The sequence below is a fragment of the Protopterus annectens genome, chromosome 7.part0, assembly GCF_019279795.1.
Source record: "Protopterus annectens isolate FY-2018-M chromosome 7.part0, PAN1.0, whole genome shotgun sequence".
Classification (NCBI taxonomy): domain Eukaryota; kingdom Metazoa; phylum Chordata; order Ceratodontiformes; family Protopteridae; genus Protopterus; species Protopterus annectens.
Window position 1 is genome coordinate 1,504,676,809 of NC_056739.1, and position 17,369 is coordinate 1,504,694,177.

Genomic DNA, 17,369 nt, shown 5'->3' on the forward strand with positions numbered 1-17,369 from the left:
TACAGCCAGCCAGGAGTACAGGATAGTTTCTCCTTTTTTTTTTTTTTACATCCAGTGTCACTAACATTTGGGAATGTGGTCACAGAATGCATTCCATATTTTTTGCCAAGGAATATTTTCTTTACTTTTATTCTAAACGCCTTTTGAGCTCTTGACACTATAAAATGATAAAGTGAAAACACCATCAATAAATAGTCAAACTCACCAAAATAGCCATCTCTGGTGGCACAGACATTCACAGCCCTGTCTATGGTCCAGATCACCCAAGTTCAATTAGGGGTTCTATCATCTAATGGACCTGGCTGGGCATAACGTTGAGCTGCCACACGTGCCTCTGGCTCACCATTTGGGTGGAACCTAACAGAAACAATGGTGTGCTGCTGCAACCGCAAAGCACAAGATTATGAATATGTGCTGCCACTGTGCAAAACACAACCATGGGAGTGTAGGAAGGCACACTCCTTGTAGAAGTGAGCAGTGGCAGTGTTTTGACAGCCCCCTCCCCCCACATGAGAAGGGGTGCTCTGCTAGGAGACAAGTAGGCTGCTCTCCAGGACCAGCAAGCTTGCACACTCCCTACCACCAGACTCTCACTGCTGAAGAACCAATGGGCTGACTGGGCTACCTAGGCTGGAAAGACTGGGCTATGGGGTGTCTCCCACCCCAAGGATCCTTGGATCTTCCCACACAGAATTTATTGACCAACTGGATATAGGAGTAATCTGGCCACTCCTGAAGGTGGTGGGAATAAAAGGCAAAAACAAAACAAGCATAAAAAAAAACATCAAATCTGATGGAGGCAAAGGGAATACCATTTTGAAAATAAGTCAGAATTATTTTTATGGATTCTGGGCAGGAATGCGATATCCAACAGCTCAACTACCCCAGATTTTTCATCAGACTGCATCACTGTCCCTTATGAAGTTTATAACAAAGGGTTTAGCTAAAAATCACAAAATGTAACAAAGATATTACAGACACCAGGCATGCTCTATTTCAAAAATGTTCCCCAAAATGAAATTGGGCTATTTGATCAAAAATTAACTGAATATTTAGCAATACGGATTAAAAAGGATTCTGGTGTGGCAGCTAAGGATACGTGGGAACAGACTAACAAAAGATAACACAAAAATAGAGAAAAAGTTATGTACTCAACATAATGGTTCCATGTATGTAGTCCATCTTGTCGAACATTATTACATGTGGGTTCGGAGCAGAGGTCGGCCGCTTAGAAAGCCTGAAAACTTCTGATTGCCTAGTGGCTAGGAGGTATCCCATGGTGCATGAGCACATTCTCCAGATCTTGTTTGCTACTAGTCTATCAGAATAAGACAGGAAAAAGGACAAAGGTCCGGAAGAATAAACTGTAATACAGGTGCCCTTATGGTATAAACCACTGTAGAAAAGGAAAACTGTTTCCAAAACGTTATGGTGAGTATATAAGTTCATAGGTAGGTACTAGGCTATCTGCCTGAAGGCATATATTAGCCCAGCCACGTTGTGTGGTATTCACCACCCCTTTGGTTAGTTCCCCAGGCCCTTGATCTAGCAGCTAGTATCCTTGGCCCCTATCTAGTAGTGCTGTTGGTATGATCCCTGGTATGACTTTGTTACCCATCCACTCGTCAAGGTTCCTCTTGAAGAGGAATAGTGAGGGGCTCTGTCTTATGTAGATCGGGACCTTGTTCCATAGCAAGGGAAGCTTTTGCGAAGGGAATCTATCCCTTCCAGCGTGTTCTATTCATTGCTGTGCTGAGGTTTATATCCCTAGAGCATGTTCAACAGTTCTGGGTTGGACATGGCTCTGTATGTTAGACAGAGCGCGCCTCTGAGAAGGTGGTGTGCAACAGAGAAAAGCCTTAGTTTTTTCAATCGTGCTGCATAGGGCAACTATTTGAGGCCAGTAATCCTCTTAGTGAGGTACCTCTGTGGTCTCTCCAGCTGCTGGAGATGCCTAGGCAGGTACATTCCAATTGGTGCATTGTACTCAATAATGGGTCTGATGAGGGAAGAGTAGAGGGGCACCACTACATCCTTAGATCTTGATGCGAACCCTTTCGTGATCAGATGGGTCACATAGAAGGATTTTCTAACCACCTTGGCAACATGGTTATCAAAGGAAAGCTGACTATCTACTTGGATCCCTACATCCCTTATTACTTCTTCAGATTTCAGGGGGTTACCCTCCTATGTGGTAGTTTGTGGGTACTCTTTTCCAAAGGGGATTACTATGCATTTTTTAGCATTTAGCTTGAGACCATGACTTTGACACCATGCATCAGTCTCATTAAGGCCCTTCTGGAGGATATCCATGTCAGCCAGAGACTATTATAGCACCCAGTTTGCAGTCGTCCGCAAACTTGGTCAGCCACAGCCCTTCAGTGCTTGCCTGTACTTCTGAGAAGTATATGCCAAACATAACTTCTTTATATTATGTAGTCCTATCTCGCCTCCATTATTACGTGTGGGACAGCGTCCCTAGCATCTTGAATGGGTGGCTCACTGAAAAATACTCTAGTACCGTGGAACCAAAACGAGGCTCTACCCCTGGAAGTTAAATCCAATTTATAATGGGAAATGAAGATATGAGGGGTAACCCATGTTGCTGCTGCACATATATTATCAATAGGTGTCTTGGAAAGCAGCAGAAGTAGAAAAGGACCTGGTAGAATGCGCTTTGACTTTAAAGGGCAACTCCTTTCCCTGAGAAGTGTAAATAAAGGAAATACAACTAGAGATCCAGTTTGATAGTGTGACCTTGGAAACTGGCAAACCCATTCTAGCCTCAGCAAAAAAAAACGAACAGCTGTTCTGATTTTCTAAATCCTTTGGTCCTGTGGATATAGAAACACAGTTGCCTATGCACATCCAATTGGTGGAAAGTATACTTTGCTTTATTGGTGTGATTAGGGAAGAACACTGGCAATTCAATTGTTTGGTTTAAGTGAAATTGAGAACAGACTTTAGGAATAAAGGAAGGATTGGTCCAGAGAGAAACCCTGCCTTTGTGAAAAATGAAATATGGAGGTTTAACTGATGGGGCTTGTACTGGTGGTGGTGCTGCAGTAGCGTTGTGTCACAGTAAGACGTCCTGTTTGATTCTCAGCTAGAGCGTCTTCTGTGTGGAGACATGCGTGAATGGGCGTGCCTTCGTTGAAGGTTGCGCGTCAGGGCTGGCAACTCGGCACTTAAAAATCTACTGCCAATCATTAGTGGACCGGAGATCCGCTGTGGCGACCGCTAACCGGGAAAAGCCGAAAGACATAACTGATTGGGCTTGTAGTTCAGAAAGTACAGTTGTGTACACTTACCATACATGTAGATGTTAGAGTGTATTCACTGTTGCAGTCATTACATTTGGGTAATCTGCTGGAAGGTTGCCCTCAGTCGGCCTGAATTCCAAAGTCTTGGGTCCTGCATTAATTGCCGTCTTCTCTTCCATGACTTCAGGTCGTCAGGGGTATAAAACATGCAGCCAACGCCATTTGCTTTAGTTTTTCTTGCCCCGATGTCAGGTGCCCCCCAAAAGATAGCAATATTCTAAATATATATATATATATATATATATATATATATATATATATATATTAAACTTTACCTTCATCTACAAGCAAATACACCACATAGGTTGTAGAAGATAGAGAAGGAAAGATGCACTGTAGAATGACAGGGGGGTGGCGGGAGGGTAACCTGGACTGCAACAGTGAATACACTCAAACATCTACATTTATGGTAAGTGTACACAACTGTACTATGTTCTTCATGTTTCACTGTTGCAGTCATTACATTTGGGTAGAATCCCAAAGCTATGGTTGGGAGGCTGGAGCTAAACAGCATTAGGTGACGCTATAAGGCCCTGCAGCACTGCAGTGCCAAAGCCTGCCCTGGACTTAGAGAGGCAAATGGTAATGCTTTGTAAAGGTGTGAACAGAACTCCAAGTAGCAGCCTCTAGAATGTCCTTGGTTGGTACTCCTCTGAGAAAGGCTGCTGAAGTAGCTGCAGCCCTGGTGGAGTGAGACCTAATGCCCTTGGGCACAGGTTTGCCATGGTGTAAGTAGCAGAAACGGATGCAATGGCTTATCCACTTTGAAATTGTCTGCTTTGAAATAGCCTTTCCTTCTGATCCTGCAGCATATGACACCAGTAATTGCTCAGTTTTTCTTAGAGCTTTAGTCCTGCTCAAGTAGAATCTTAGCTGCCTGTGTACGTCCAAGGAATGCAGAATTCTCTCCCCTTTGTTCTGTGGATTTGGATAAAAAGTTGGCAGATGAATTGTTTGGTTAAGAGCCACACTGGAAACGACCTTAGGCAGAAAAGTAGGACTTGTCCTCAGAGACACCCTGTCTGGGTAAAATATGATAAAAAGGCTCTACAGCCATGAGGGCCTGTAGCTCTGAAACTCTTCTTGCTGAAGTAATTGCTAGTAGCAGAGATGTCTTCCATGATGAGAACTTTATATCAGCGGTAGCAGCTGGTTCAAATGGAGACAGGGTGAGCTTTTCCAACACATAATTGAGGTCCCATGCAGGTAATGGTGATCTTCTAGGAGGCCTTAAATTTTTGGCTCCTCTAAGATACTGCTTTAGTAAAGGATGAGAAAAGATTGGTGGCTCTGTATTGTAATGAGCTGAAATGGCAGAGGCATGGATTTTGATTGATGAGAAAGATGGGCCTTTGTCAAGCATCTCAGTTAAGTATTGTAATATCCGAGGAATATGCGGTTCTGCTGTATCAGTTCCTTGTGCTGGATTCCAAGCACAGAATCTCTTCCATTTGTCAGCATAAAATTTTCTAGTACTAGGCCTACTGGCTTCCAAAATGACATCCATCACAGCTTTGCTGAGGTGTCTTCTGTATGATTACAGGATTAGCCATGCTGCCAGGTTCAGAGTCTGTAGTTGATTGTGCAGGATCTGATTGTTTTGCTGGGACAGTAGTTGTGGTTTTTGAGGCAAGGTCCAAGCTGGGTATTGAGACAAGTTCCTTAGGATTGGGTACCAGTACTGGCGGGACCAGTCCGGGGCAATTAATATCTTTGGCTTCTCTTGTCTGACTTTTAGGAGGACCTTGGGTAGAAGAGCCAGAGGACGAAAGGCGTAAACTGATAGGTTTTTCCAACTGAAGGATAAGGAGTCCACTTTCCATGCTTGTCTGTGATAAGTCCTTGTGCAGAATCTTTTCAGTTGATAATTTTGAGGAGAGGCAAATAGGTCTGTGTCTGGTCTCCCCCATTTCTCTATCATGCTGAAGACCTGTGGATTTAGTTTCCATTCGTGTGGGTCCATAGGAATTCTGCTTAGGTCATCTGCCAGAGTATTTTGCTTTCCTGGCAGGAACTGAGCTTGGAGATGTATTTGGTAAGTCAAGGCTGTGTTCCACAAGGCCATGGCTAGTCTGCAAAGGGGGTAGGAATGTGTACCCCCCTGCTTGTTTATGTACCACATCACTGTGGTGTTGTCAGTCTATCAGCAGTTGCCCTGGATGAAGTAAGTCCTTGAAGGCTGTCAGAGCATTCTGAACAGCTAGCATTTCTTTCTGGTTGATATGCAGATGCATTTGGTTTGGGCTCCATTTACCTGAACGCATCTCCCTGCCAGGTGGGCCCCCCCCCCGCATAGTCTGATGCATCTGTAGTTAGGGTTTGGGTGGCAGGGGGTAGAGTGAATGGCAGTCCCTTGTTTTGGTGACATGTCTCTGCCCATCAAAAAAACTCCTGGTGTAGACAGGGAATGAGAGGAATCATTGTTTCTAGGCTGTGACAATGTTGACTCCATAAACTTTTTAGGTACCATTGAAGTTTCCTCATATGCAATCTCGCATATGGAATTAGTAGAATGCAGGATGCCATTAACCCCAAAGTCTGCAGAATTTGTCTTGAAGATAACTGGGTTCTTGTTGCCATTTGTTTGAAGTATGTTGTCAGTTGCCTTTGTTTCTCTGGCGTGAGATAAGCCATCTGGGCAGTTGTATTCATGCTTGCACCCAGGAATGTAATTATTTGAGAGGGTACCAGTTGTGATTTCTTTTTGTTATGGTGTACCCTAGGCATACTAGAAGACTTTTTACAAACACCAGATGTTGAAGAGTGTCCTTGTCCTCTGCTTGAATGAGGCAATCGTCCAGATAAGGATAAATTTAAATGTTTTTTGGCTGCAGAATGCAATTACTGGTGCCAGGCACTTTGTAAAGACCCTGGGCGCAGTAGTTAAGCCATAGGGAAGTGCAGAGAATTGGTAATGCAAAAAACCTGCTTTGAAGCGTAGGTATCTTCTGCAGGATTCCCTTATTGGGATATGCAGGTATGCCTCAAGTCTAGAGTTACTAACCAAGCATTCTTGCCTAGCATAGGCAGTAGCTGTTGTAAAGTCAGCATTCTGACTTTTGGAATGTCCAGGAATGTGTTCAGAATCGATAAGTCCAGTATTGGGCGCCATGAATCGTCTTTTCTGGGTACCAGGAAAAGTCTTGAATAAAAACCTTGTCCTTTTTCCTTTTCTGGTACCGGTTGAATAGCCCCCATATCCATGAGGGACATGACTTGTTTCTGGGCCTCTGCCCACTGATTTTGTGGCAGATCCGGCCATCCGTTTGGAACTGGTAAAGTATGGAAATGAAATCTGCACCCCTGGGATACTATGTTTAATACCCACTTGTCCTGAGTAATTAACTGCCAATTTTGAGCATGAAGTGCTAGTTTCCCCCCCAAGGGGGTTGCCAAAAGATAAGTGTTTGGTGATGGTAGAGGAAAGTCATTGAGACTGCTTACTGTAGGGTTGTGCTTTGTTTCCTCCAGATTTGGAGGTGGAGGCACCCCATTGCTCTGACCTGTAAGAACCCTGTGATTGACATCTGGAGCCTTTTGAGCGCCTGGATTTGCTCTGTTGGACACAGGAAAGGACCAGTTTTTAGTAGGCCAGTGCCTACTGAATCTGGGTGGCTGCACTTGCAAGAAATCTTTTACAGTTTGCATAGATTTAGCTTTGTCTTCCATTTTCTTTAAAACCTCTTCTGCCTTATTACCAAAAAGAGTATCATGCTGCAAAGGGGCATCCAACAATTTGGCTTTAACATGATCAGGCAGATTTTGCTCTTTTGAGTCAGGCATGCCTTCTAATCACAGATGCAGTAACGGCGACTCTACAAGAGGCCTCCAAGGAATCAAAACCACATTCCAAAGTTTGCTTTCCAACCTGTTCTGCTGAATGGAATAAATCCTGTAACTCTATTTTCCACACAATCAGAAATCAACATCATTTTCTGTTTCAGTAAGCCCATAACATGCTGTTGATATTTAAGCATATGAAACTGGCAGTTTAAAGCCCTGATTGCCAAGGTTGCAGACGTATAAACAGTCTTACCCCATCTATCCAGCGCCCTGGAATCTCTATCAGAAGAGGTAGGATTTCTGGCTGTATAAGCCTTTACACCCTTTGTGACCCTGAGAGAGCTGGATTTTTGAAAAGAAATTTGTGGGAGTCAGGAACCCTGTAATATCTGTCTGGCTTACTAGGAGCCGGATGCAGGGAATCAGGAGCCATGGTTGACTCCGAGAACACATCAACAATGTCTAATACAGGAAGTATTGCCAAAGGCCTAGGCTGAGGGAGAAGGAAATCCCCAAGCCTCTTTTTAGATTCAGAGAAGTCCTGACTCTCTCAGTGAAAATGTTCCCTTAAAGTATGCAAAGTCTCTCCAAAAGAATAATCCTCAGGAGGAGATGCAGATGGGATGGATTCCTCTGCATCAGAATCTTCATAGGGAGAAACAGAAAATTCCTGATCAGAAGAGGAATCAGAAGAAATGGAAACCTGATCTGAAGATTCATAATCAGTGCCTTGCCTATGCCTCTTAGTGGGGGGGGGGGGGGGGGGAGTTGGGAACCCCTGAACAAGGTAATTAAATCCTCAGCCATTTTTGATAATCTGTTTTTTTAGGCATAGGGGCCTGAGCACGTGGCTCATGCATCGTTTTTTTTTAGACATAGAAAGAGTTTTTGACCTTGTTTTTGTTGCTGTCTAATATAAAAATGTTGAGGTCTGAAAACACCCTCAGATGCCAGTGCTGGATCAGCGGCTCCGGACCCATCTAAGGGAGAGACATACGCGGGTTCAATACTCAATCGCGCGGCATACCAGACTCTGAATGGGTCTCGGTAGTGGCCTGCGACTCAAAAGTAGCGGGTATCAGGGGCTGCGAAAGTGCCTCACTGAGTACCGGTGACTGGCTTAGGAGAAGCTTCGTCGGTTTTGGACATCGATGGTCTGTCTCTGTCTTTTTCTTTGTTTTTTTGTGAACTCCGGTAGTCTGCTTGCTAACAGACGACATTTCAGGATAGTTGAATCTTGAACCAAAAAATTTAGAAGCAAAAATATACAGACGCTTAACAGTGCGTTGGTTAAATTTAGCACAAAACAGACAGCAAGGCACATTGTGATCAGGGCCTAGGCAAGGAAAACAATACAAATGAAAATCCTTATGAGGTATTTGCTTCCCAAAAGTAATGCAATTATTAACAGTTACTGACATCGGTAAGGAGCAAGAAAAAGTTTCCCCAACGGGGTACTTCGCTTTAGTTTGAAGACTTCGGTTCTGAAACTAGAATATGAAAATTTCAAGAGTCGGCCGACCGGCACTTGCAAACTGCTTCTGCTTTGGGCAGCGTGGCAAGAAAGACTAAATAAAATGGCATCGGCTGCATGTTTTATACCCCTGACGTCATGGAAAAAGAGAGAGCAACCGACGCAGGACCCAAGACTGTTATTTAGGCCGACTTGAGGGCAACCTGCCAGCAGATTACCCAAATGTAATGACTGCAACAGTGAAACACGAAGAACATCTGACCAATCATATTGCTTTAAATGTAATCCAAAGCAATGGAAAAGTTGCAATGTACAATTGTATGCAGTGTTACGCTGCTTGAGACCAATGACTATCATTATACGGCATGGCAAGTCAGCCAATGAACTGACTGCAATATTTTTAGCGTTGGTACACACGGATCAACAAATAAACCAATCCTGAAATTTTAAACGTACCAATGCCAATTTTAAACCAATTTTAAATGCCAGTAAGTTGCCAGAGGCACGTCTGATAGCTACAATGATTTACTCTACACTGACAAATCGTTTCAATGCACTCATAATGTCACTATGAAAATGATACAAGCTAAAGATTTTACTCTCAAAATAGAACAGCACTCATTTTATACATCACATCAAGCAGTTAAGGCAACACTGGTTGGATATGCAGAACGATCATATCTCTAAAATCAAATATAGAATGAATGTAAGCCATATTCAGAAAAAACAGTAAAGATTTTTGCAACAAATAAACATAATATATCGTATTAAACTAATGACATTATCTGCACTGGTTATGGTAACTGCTATATAAACAAATTGACCAATCATCCAAGTTTAAGAATATCTGGAACCAATGGACAAATGTGCAGCTAATCATATGCAAAACTGCACTGCTTAAGGCCAATAACTATAAGGCTTTTAAAAAAAAAAAAAAAAAAATTCATCAAATCACTACAATGCCATCATTAGTATTGGTGTTCTTGAGTCAACGAACAAACCAAGCCTAAAATTATAAATATAATACAGACCAATGAGCAACCACAGACACAAGAATGACTGAACACAGCATTGCGCTGCTCTAAACTAATGAAAAAAAATAAATATTCAGTAAAAATCTGAACACAGGCAAACAGATGCTAACAAAAAAAAAAAAAAAAGACAATAAACGAATATATACCAACCCAGAATATTAAATAACTAAAACATGAAACATATAAAGTTAAAGCCAATAGCAAAACACAATAAATGACAAAGATGAGAGGGCATGAAAACTCAAATGAGGTTTCAGCGGAACTAAATCATTTTAACCCATAGCCTTTATCTGTTTGCAATTGTATAACCCATCATAACTCACTAGTCAGTTAAATTTCTTACATCTGTGGTGATGGTGCTGCGGTAGCGTTGTCGCCTCACAGTTAGACATTGCCCGTTCGATTCTCAGAGCATCTTCTGTGTGGCGACATGCGTGAATGGGCATTCCTTCGTTGAAGGTTGTGCGTTAGGCCCGGCAAGCCAGCACGTGAAAATCTACTGCCAATCATTAGCGGACCGGAGCTCCGCTGTGGCGACCCCTAACCGGGAAAAGCCGAAAGACACAACAACAACCTAATCTATCTGGGATCAGTACCTGAACCACCAAAAAAATGAAAGAATGTTCTGATTCCTTACTTTTTATATGCTTGGCCAAGGCATTCTCCCCCTCATCTAACCTCTTAATATCATAAATGTGCTCACAAATGTGCTCTTACAGTGTGACTCGTTTTTCCTATATAAAAGGATGAACATACAAGTCAAGCCAAATATACCAAATTACAAGTAGAATTAGTCTGCAAACAGACTAAACCTATATTCTCTCCCTATGCTAGGATGTTTAAAGAAATTACTCTCTTCAATAAAACAACAAAAGTTACATTTTTTACGAGAGGAGGTTCCAACACGTTGGCCAGTTTGATTACCAGTTAGTAGGAGGTGCTCGGTAATTTTAACGCAATTTGTTTCAAAGATTTTTTTGTTTTTGAAACAAAACCTAGGGGTAGGACCTACTACATTCTTTACCTTTTCATCAGTCATACGGATTGGCCAGTGCTTCTTAAATACATCAGAGATGACGTTAATGTCTGACGAAAAGGATAAACTTTTGAGATATGATTAATTTGTTAATCATGGATATTTAAATGAATTGTAATTCAATGTTTTATTAATAATTTGAAGAGGGCAGCAACAGTGGTGCAGTGGTTAGCATTGTCGCCTCACAAGAGGTTCTCCGGTTCAATCCTCGGCTGGGGTGCCTTCTGTGCGGAGTCTGCATGTCCTCCCCATGATCACGTGGGTTTCCTCCGGGTGCTCCCGTTTCCTCCCACATCCCAAAGACATGCTGTAGGTGGATTGGACACTCCAAATTGACTCTAGGTGTGAGTGTGAGTGTGTGCCTTCAGTGGAGGGTTGGGCGCCGGGCTGGCAACTTGACACCATAAAACTCCACTGCCAATCATGGGCAGACAGGTGATCCGCTGTGGCGACCCCTAACCAGGAAAAGCTGAAAGAAGAAGAATTAATGATCTGAAGAAAAGCCATTTTTGGCATGAAAGTTCTTATCTGGTATTAAGTTTTTATAAGATCAGCTATGTGTGGCTCCTTGGTTTCCTGTTTGGTGGATATAGTTTGTGATGTAGATTGTTTGCAACTAAAATTATGTCAATATGATTTGTTTTCATTTACATAAATGTATGACTGCCTATGTCACAAGTGATAATTTAACAAATATTTCTTGTTTTAAAGAAGTTTAACTGAATGGTGCTCTAACAAAAAAAAACTAATATTTTTATGTGAGGAGCAAAACATCTTGCATCCCCCATGCAGTGGGCTGTAGCAATAGTCTCTATTTACTATACCCAACTCAATTGTCTACTACAACTCAGAAAAGGACAAAGTGATTTCAGTGTAAGCATTATTCCATGGCAAGTTTCAATTTAATTATAAAATCAGTCTCTCCACAAATCTATTAATTTACATTTCTCAGTGGACAGCATCAATTTCAAACATTTGCCCGTCCTGGGGCCCTTGTTTTTTGTGAGGCAAAAACTCAAGAGCTTTAAGCTACATAATGGCTCTGTACTGTCACCATATTCTTCAAATCCACTTTACCATGCTGAAAACAGTCTGATGGGGCCTGCTTCATTCCAGAATTATCATGTAGACAGCATCATATGATGATTTCAAGGCAATAAGAACTACTGAGATGGGCACAGGAGAGAGGAAATTGACAGGTCTGGTCTGAAGTGAACAATATCCAGACTTACAGCTGACTTTGAAAAGTTAGCGTGGTTAAAAGACAACTTCAAGTAGCATACTGTACCCACTCACTCAAGTAATCAGATTCTTAATAAAAGAATAAAGTTATGCTTTGTGGACAGAACTATGACCACTTGAAGGGCTCCCTACTGAAATGTCAGCACAAAGACCAAAAATCCATGAGAAGAACAAATCTCTAACATCGCTCTTCGCTTTTAAAAAAACTATTTTGCAAGAGGTCTAGCCCCACACCCCTGGCTGGTACATGCAAGTCCATTTTTTTGGCCATTCAGTCTATAGTATGGGACTCAATCATGTGGGTCCAGACCTTTCAAACACTTGAGGTACCAAAGTAAGCTAATACCAGCAGATATTATAAACCATCATAAAAGGAAAATTGAAAGATAATGGCAATCTACAAAACATGAAGAAAACCTTAAACACAACCATAAAACGTAATTTCACACAAAAGGGAATAAGAGTCGAACCACAAAATATAAAATGGCATACTCTGCCAAGTATAAATTTTATTACTCTAAGCGGTTCCTAACAAAGCTGCCAACTATCTAGTCAGCCACATACTGATAAATAAAATGCAATAAGGAAATCTATACAATGGCAAGAAAAAAATTGCAAAGGTAATAAAGCATTTTAAAACCTAGATAGAACTTCAGACTACATATGAAATCTTTGAAGACAGTTAAGAGTCTATAAACTCTGGAAAACAGAATTTCTGATTACTGCAATTTGAAATTGCATTTTGAAACTGCAGTAAATGAACCACTGAATTGCTCAAGGTCCTGTGTTATACACCTAAAAATAAAAATTAAAAAGGCATAATAAACCACAAATTTGATATTGAAAGACAGTGAATATGCATATTTCATCTCCCATATCAAAGACCTGGAAAGGTACTTGGACACCTGCTTCTTTAACACCTCACTAAAGATGGTTTGGGACTAATTGCCTGAAGAGAACATTCAATGCCTTAACTTTCTCTGAAGCTTGGAAAGCTAAGATATTAGCTATAATACAGAGTGGTCTCCCCTCTACAAGCGGTAACGATAAAACAAAAGTACTGAAAGTCCTGTACAGAATATGCTGGACCCAGATGCAGCAATATACGGTCCTCACTACCACAATGCAGCATGAACTGTAGAATAGTTACACTTTTAAGATACTTTCTACAGTCTACAGATATGATTACAAGTAACCTCCTAAAGTGCCCGTTTCAAACAGGGCATTTCCTTAAAAGCAGCAAGAAACTTCTCTCATTAAAAACTACTTACAAACAAGCCTGACTACCCTGCTGCCGAAAACAGCAATTACTAGAAAATGGAAATTAAAGTCTAAACCAACTTTACCGAAAGTATTGAATATAGTAACGAGATAAAACAACTGGAATTGGGTTCTTTAGAAAAGCATAGGAACAAATTACATAGGAAAAAATGGGAATTGTGGGAACAATACATGTAGAAGAGGATTGGGATTCAAAAGAAGGCAAGGCTTAAATGAGCTATGTAATGTTTGACTGACAAAGCCTCGATAGACAAGTGTATAATATTTGCAACTAAAATTATGTCAATATGGTATGTGATGTATAATGCTTGCAAGTAAAACTATGTCCATAAGGTGTTTTCATTTATATAAATGTATGATTGCCTATGTCATTCATAATTTTTTTTACAAAAAAAAAAAAAAAAACTGGCTACCCGTCTCTGAAATTATTTCTTCTTACATAACAGGAAGAAATGCTAACTGTTAAAGTATCCTTTTCAAATAACTTGACAATTTACTGCAGCGACCCAAAGACACCAAAAAATGTTTCACCTAAATCACTTTTGGCAAAACTCAAAATAATCTTTTCTGAAAGGGGGGAAGAGTCCCAATCCACCCTCCAAATTTAAATATACTTACTCCAAGGTTGCACAACAGGGGAGAAAAGGGAATTCTCCACTATTTATGGAAGTATTTTTGGCAAAACATTTTCACCCAAACAGCATTCACAGAAACTGCTGTGGTCAAACCTTTGAGACTCCCACAACTAAGTACTCAGTAATTCAAAGTAAAGTGTAAAAATCAAAACAACAAGCAAATCACAACTAATGTGACAGAGCACTCAAAGCAATTTGGTTTGGTCATAAGCTAACACTGCAGTTTAACTCTTGATCTAAAGGAAGCATGGGCTGAAAACAAGCGCATCAGTCTGGTATGCAAATGGAAAGGGTTTTACTTTACCTGTTCACAATTTCTCTGAGACTGCAGATGTGTCTGCAAACGTCGCAGCAAAGGAACTCCATTGCGAGACTGTCTTTTTAGTGTCCAGTAACTATGTAATCTCTGCATGAACTGGCTCTTACGCTGGATGGTTAGGCGGCCTGTGATGTTACTCAACCTGGTAAATCAGGACAAAGAAATGTCACTATCAAACAGAATTGTATTCCACACCATTTATCAAAAGAAAAGTACAGTTTTGTACCTACCATAAATGTAGATGTTCGAAGATCCACATTGCTGCAGTCCTTACACTTGGGTAGTCCGCTGTCCTCGGTCGGCCCGAATATCAAAGTATTAGGCTGACGTCGGTCAAGGTGCTTAAGACTGACATCAGGACGTCAGGGTACAAATGCGCATGACCGACGTCATATCCTCAGTCTTTTCTTGCCCCAGATGTCAGAAGACCCTAAACAGAAAGGTCAAAACCAAAAGACAGCAAAAAACAACCAACCACCCTTGTACTAACCATATGTACAATATATACAATATTCACAATATGTACAACCCAAACCACACAACCGCCTCTAACTACAGAGGGAAGGAGGGAGGTAAATTGGACTGCAGCAATGTGGATCTTGAACATCTACATTTATGGTAGGTACAAAACTGTACTATGTTCTTCATCTCACATTGCTGCAGTCCTTACACTTGGGTAGAATCCCAAAGCAGAGGTAAGGGAGGATGGCAAAACTATAAAGCAGTAGGAGCTGCCAAAATGCCCTGTAAAATTGCAGTGGCAAAACCAGCCCTCGATTTAGAGTAAAGTGGAAGGTGATAATGCTTAGAGAAAGTATGCACTGAACTCCAAGTAGCTGCCTCCAAAATATCTTTAGTTGCCACCCCTTAAAAAGCTGTAGAAGTGGCAGTAGCCCTAGTGGAATGAGGCCTAATCCCAGCTGGAATCTCCTTACCATGATGAGAATAACAGAAAGCAATACAAAACCCAATCCATTTAGAAATAGTTTGTTTTGACACAGGCTTGCCCTGAGAACCCAAAGCAAAAGAAACAAATAACTGCTGAGACTGCCTGAACCCTTTAGTTCTGCTCAAATAATATCGCAACTGCCTGTGTATATCCAAAGTGTGCAAAATCTTTTCCCCTTTATTTTGGGGGTTTGCATAAAAAGTAGGCAAATGAATAGTTTGGTTTAAAGCCACACTAGAAACCACTTTAGGCATAAAGGAAGGATTAGTACGCAAAGATACCCTATCCTTATGGAAAATTAAGAAAGGCTCAACTGCCATAAGGGCCTGTAATTCAGAAACCCTTCTCGCAGATGTAATAGCCAACAAAAAAGCAGTCTTCCATGATAAATATTTCAACTCAGCAGTAGCTGCAGGCTCAAAAGGTTGTAGAGTGAGTTTCTCCAACACAAAATTGAGATCCCAAGCAGGAGTAGGAGCTCTCCGTGGGGGTCTTATATTCTTTGCCCCTCTAAGGAATTGCTTAAACAAAGGATGAGAAAACAATGGTGGGTCACAGTCATAGTGAGCAGAAATTGCTGCAGCATGAACCTTAATAGAAGAGAAGGACAAACCTTTGTCCAGTAACTCAGTAAGATATTGAAGAGCCACACTTAAATTAGGCTTAGAAACATCAAATTCCTTTGCTGTACTCCAAAATAAAAATCTCTTCCATTTATCTGCATACACTTTCCTTGTACTAGGCCTTCTGGCCTCCAAAATAACATTCAGAACTTGCTGTGGAAGCTGAGACCCTCCAGGGTTTAAAACAGAATATGCCAGGCTGTCAGGTGAAGAGAGTGAAGTTTGACATTGAGTAAATGACTGTTCTCCTGAGACAGCAGGTGTGGAATCGAAGGCAAAGGCCATGGAGGCTCCGTACCAGACTTCTCAGTAATGGGTACCAGTGCTGTCGAGGCCAATCTGGAGCTATTAAAATCATCTTTGGCTTGTCCTGTCTGACCTTCAGGAGTACCTTTGGGAGGAGAGGCAGAGGTGGAAAGGCATACACATGAAGATTGTTCCAATTGAATGAAAGAGCATCCACTTTCCAAGCTGTGGGATGAAACCTTTTGTGCAAAACTTTGGCAGCTGGTAGTTTAGTGGAGAAGCGAACAGATCTATGTCTGGAGTTCCCCATAACACTGTCAACTTCCGAAATACATGAGGATCCAATTTCCACTCGTGGGGATCCATAATTTGCCTGCTCAACACATCTGCTAAGGAGTTCTGTGCTCCGGCAGAAACCTTGCCTGAAGATTTAGCTGTAAACTGAGAGCAGTCTCCCACAAAATCATTGCTTGTCTGCATAGAGGATAAGAATGTGTTCCCCCTTTCTTGTTGATGTACCACATGACAGTTGTGTTGTCTGTTAGAATCAACACCTGCCCTGGAAGAAGTAAATCCTTGAAAGCTATTAATGCAAATTGGACTGCTAACATCTCCTTCAAGTTGATATGTAGATGTTGAAGTCTGGTAGGCCACGTGTCTTGTACCCACTTTCCATTTAGATGAGCTCCCCAAGCTTTGTCTGAGGCATCTGTCGTTAGAATCTGACTCGCCTCTGGCCGGGTCACAGAGAGTCCCTTGTTTAGGTGACATTCCTGAGCCCACCACAAAAATTCCTTTTGAATGCAAGGTATTATCTGAATGACAGTGTCCATATCTTGGCAGTGCTATGTCCATACATTTTTGAGATACCATTGTAGCTTCCTCATATGCAGTTTGGCATTGGGAAGCACCAGAATACAAGATGCCATGAACCCCAAGGCTTGAAGGACTGTCCTTGCAGTCAGCCTGGACTGATGAGACAATTGATGGAAGTAAAGAGAAAGATTCTTTTGTTTGTCCGGGGTCAAAAGGCCATCTGGGATGCTGTATTCAGTCTCACACCCAGAAAGTACATGTCCTGAGAGGGTACTAGACTGGACTTTATTTCGTTCACAGAATACCCCAGGCATCTTAGCACTGCTATCACATATTGCAAATGATGAAGAAGTTCGTCCTTTCCTTGGGCCAGAATCAGGCAATCGTCCAAATAAGGATAGATCTGTATTCCTCTTAGCCTGAAGAAAGCTATCACTGGAGCCAGAACCTTCGTGAACACTCTGGGCAGTAGATAAGCCAAAGGGCAATGCAGAGAACTGATAATGAGAAGTCCCAGCCCGAAAGCAGATACTTCCTGCAACTTAGCCTGATAGGAACATGAAGGTAAGCCTCCTTGAGATCCAGAGTCACCATCCAGTGATCTTTGC

General features: G+C 41.7%; 1 protein-coding gene across 1 annotated transcript in view; it reads right to left on the reverse strand.

Moving 5' to 3' along the window:
* Positions 1 to 17,369, reverse strand: part of BRPF1 (bromodomain and PHD finger containing 1) — a gene marked incomplete at its 5' end in the record, with an annotated part of 1,674,836 nt that overhangs the window by 1,545,578 nt on the left and 111,889 nt on the right. The window contains one exon of the mRNA XM_044076412.1: positions 14,113 to 14,269. Within this exon, the coding sequence (XP_043932347.1) occupies positions 14,113 to 14,269 (157 nt within the window). The remainder of the gene's footprint in view (positions 1 to 14,112; positions 14,270 to 17,369) is intronic.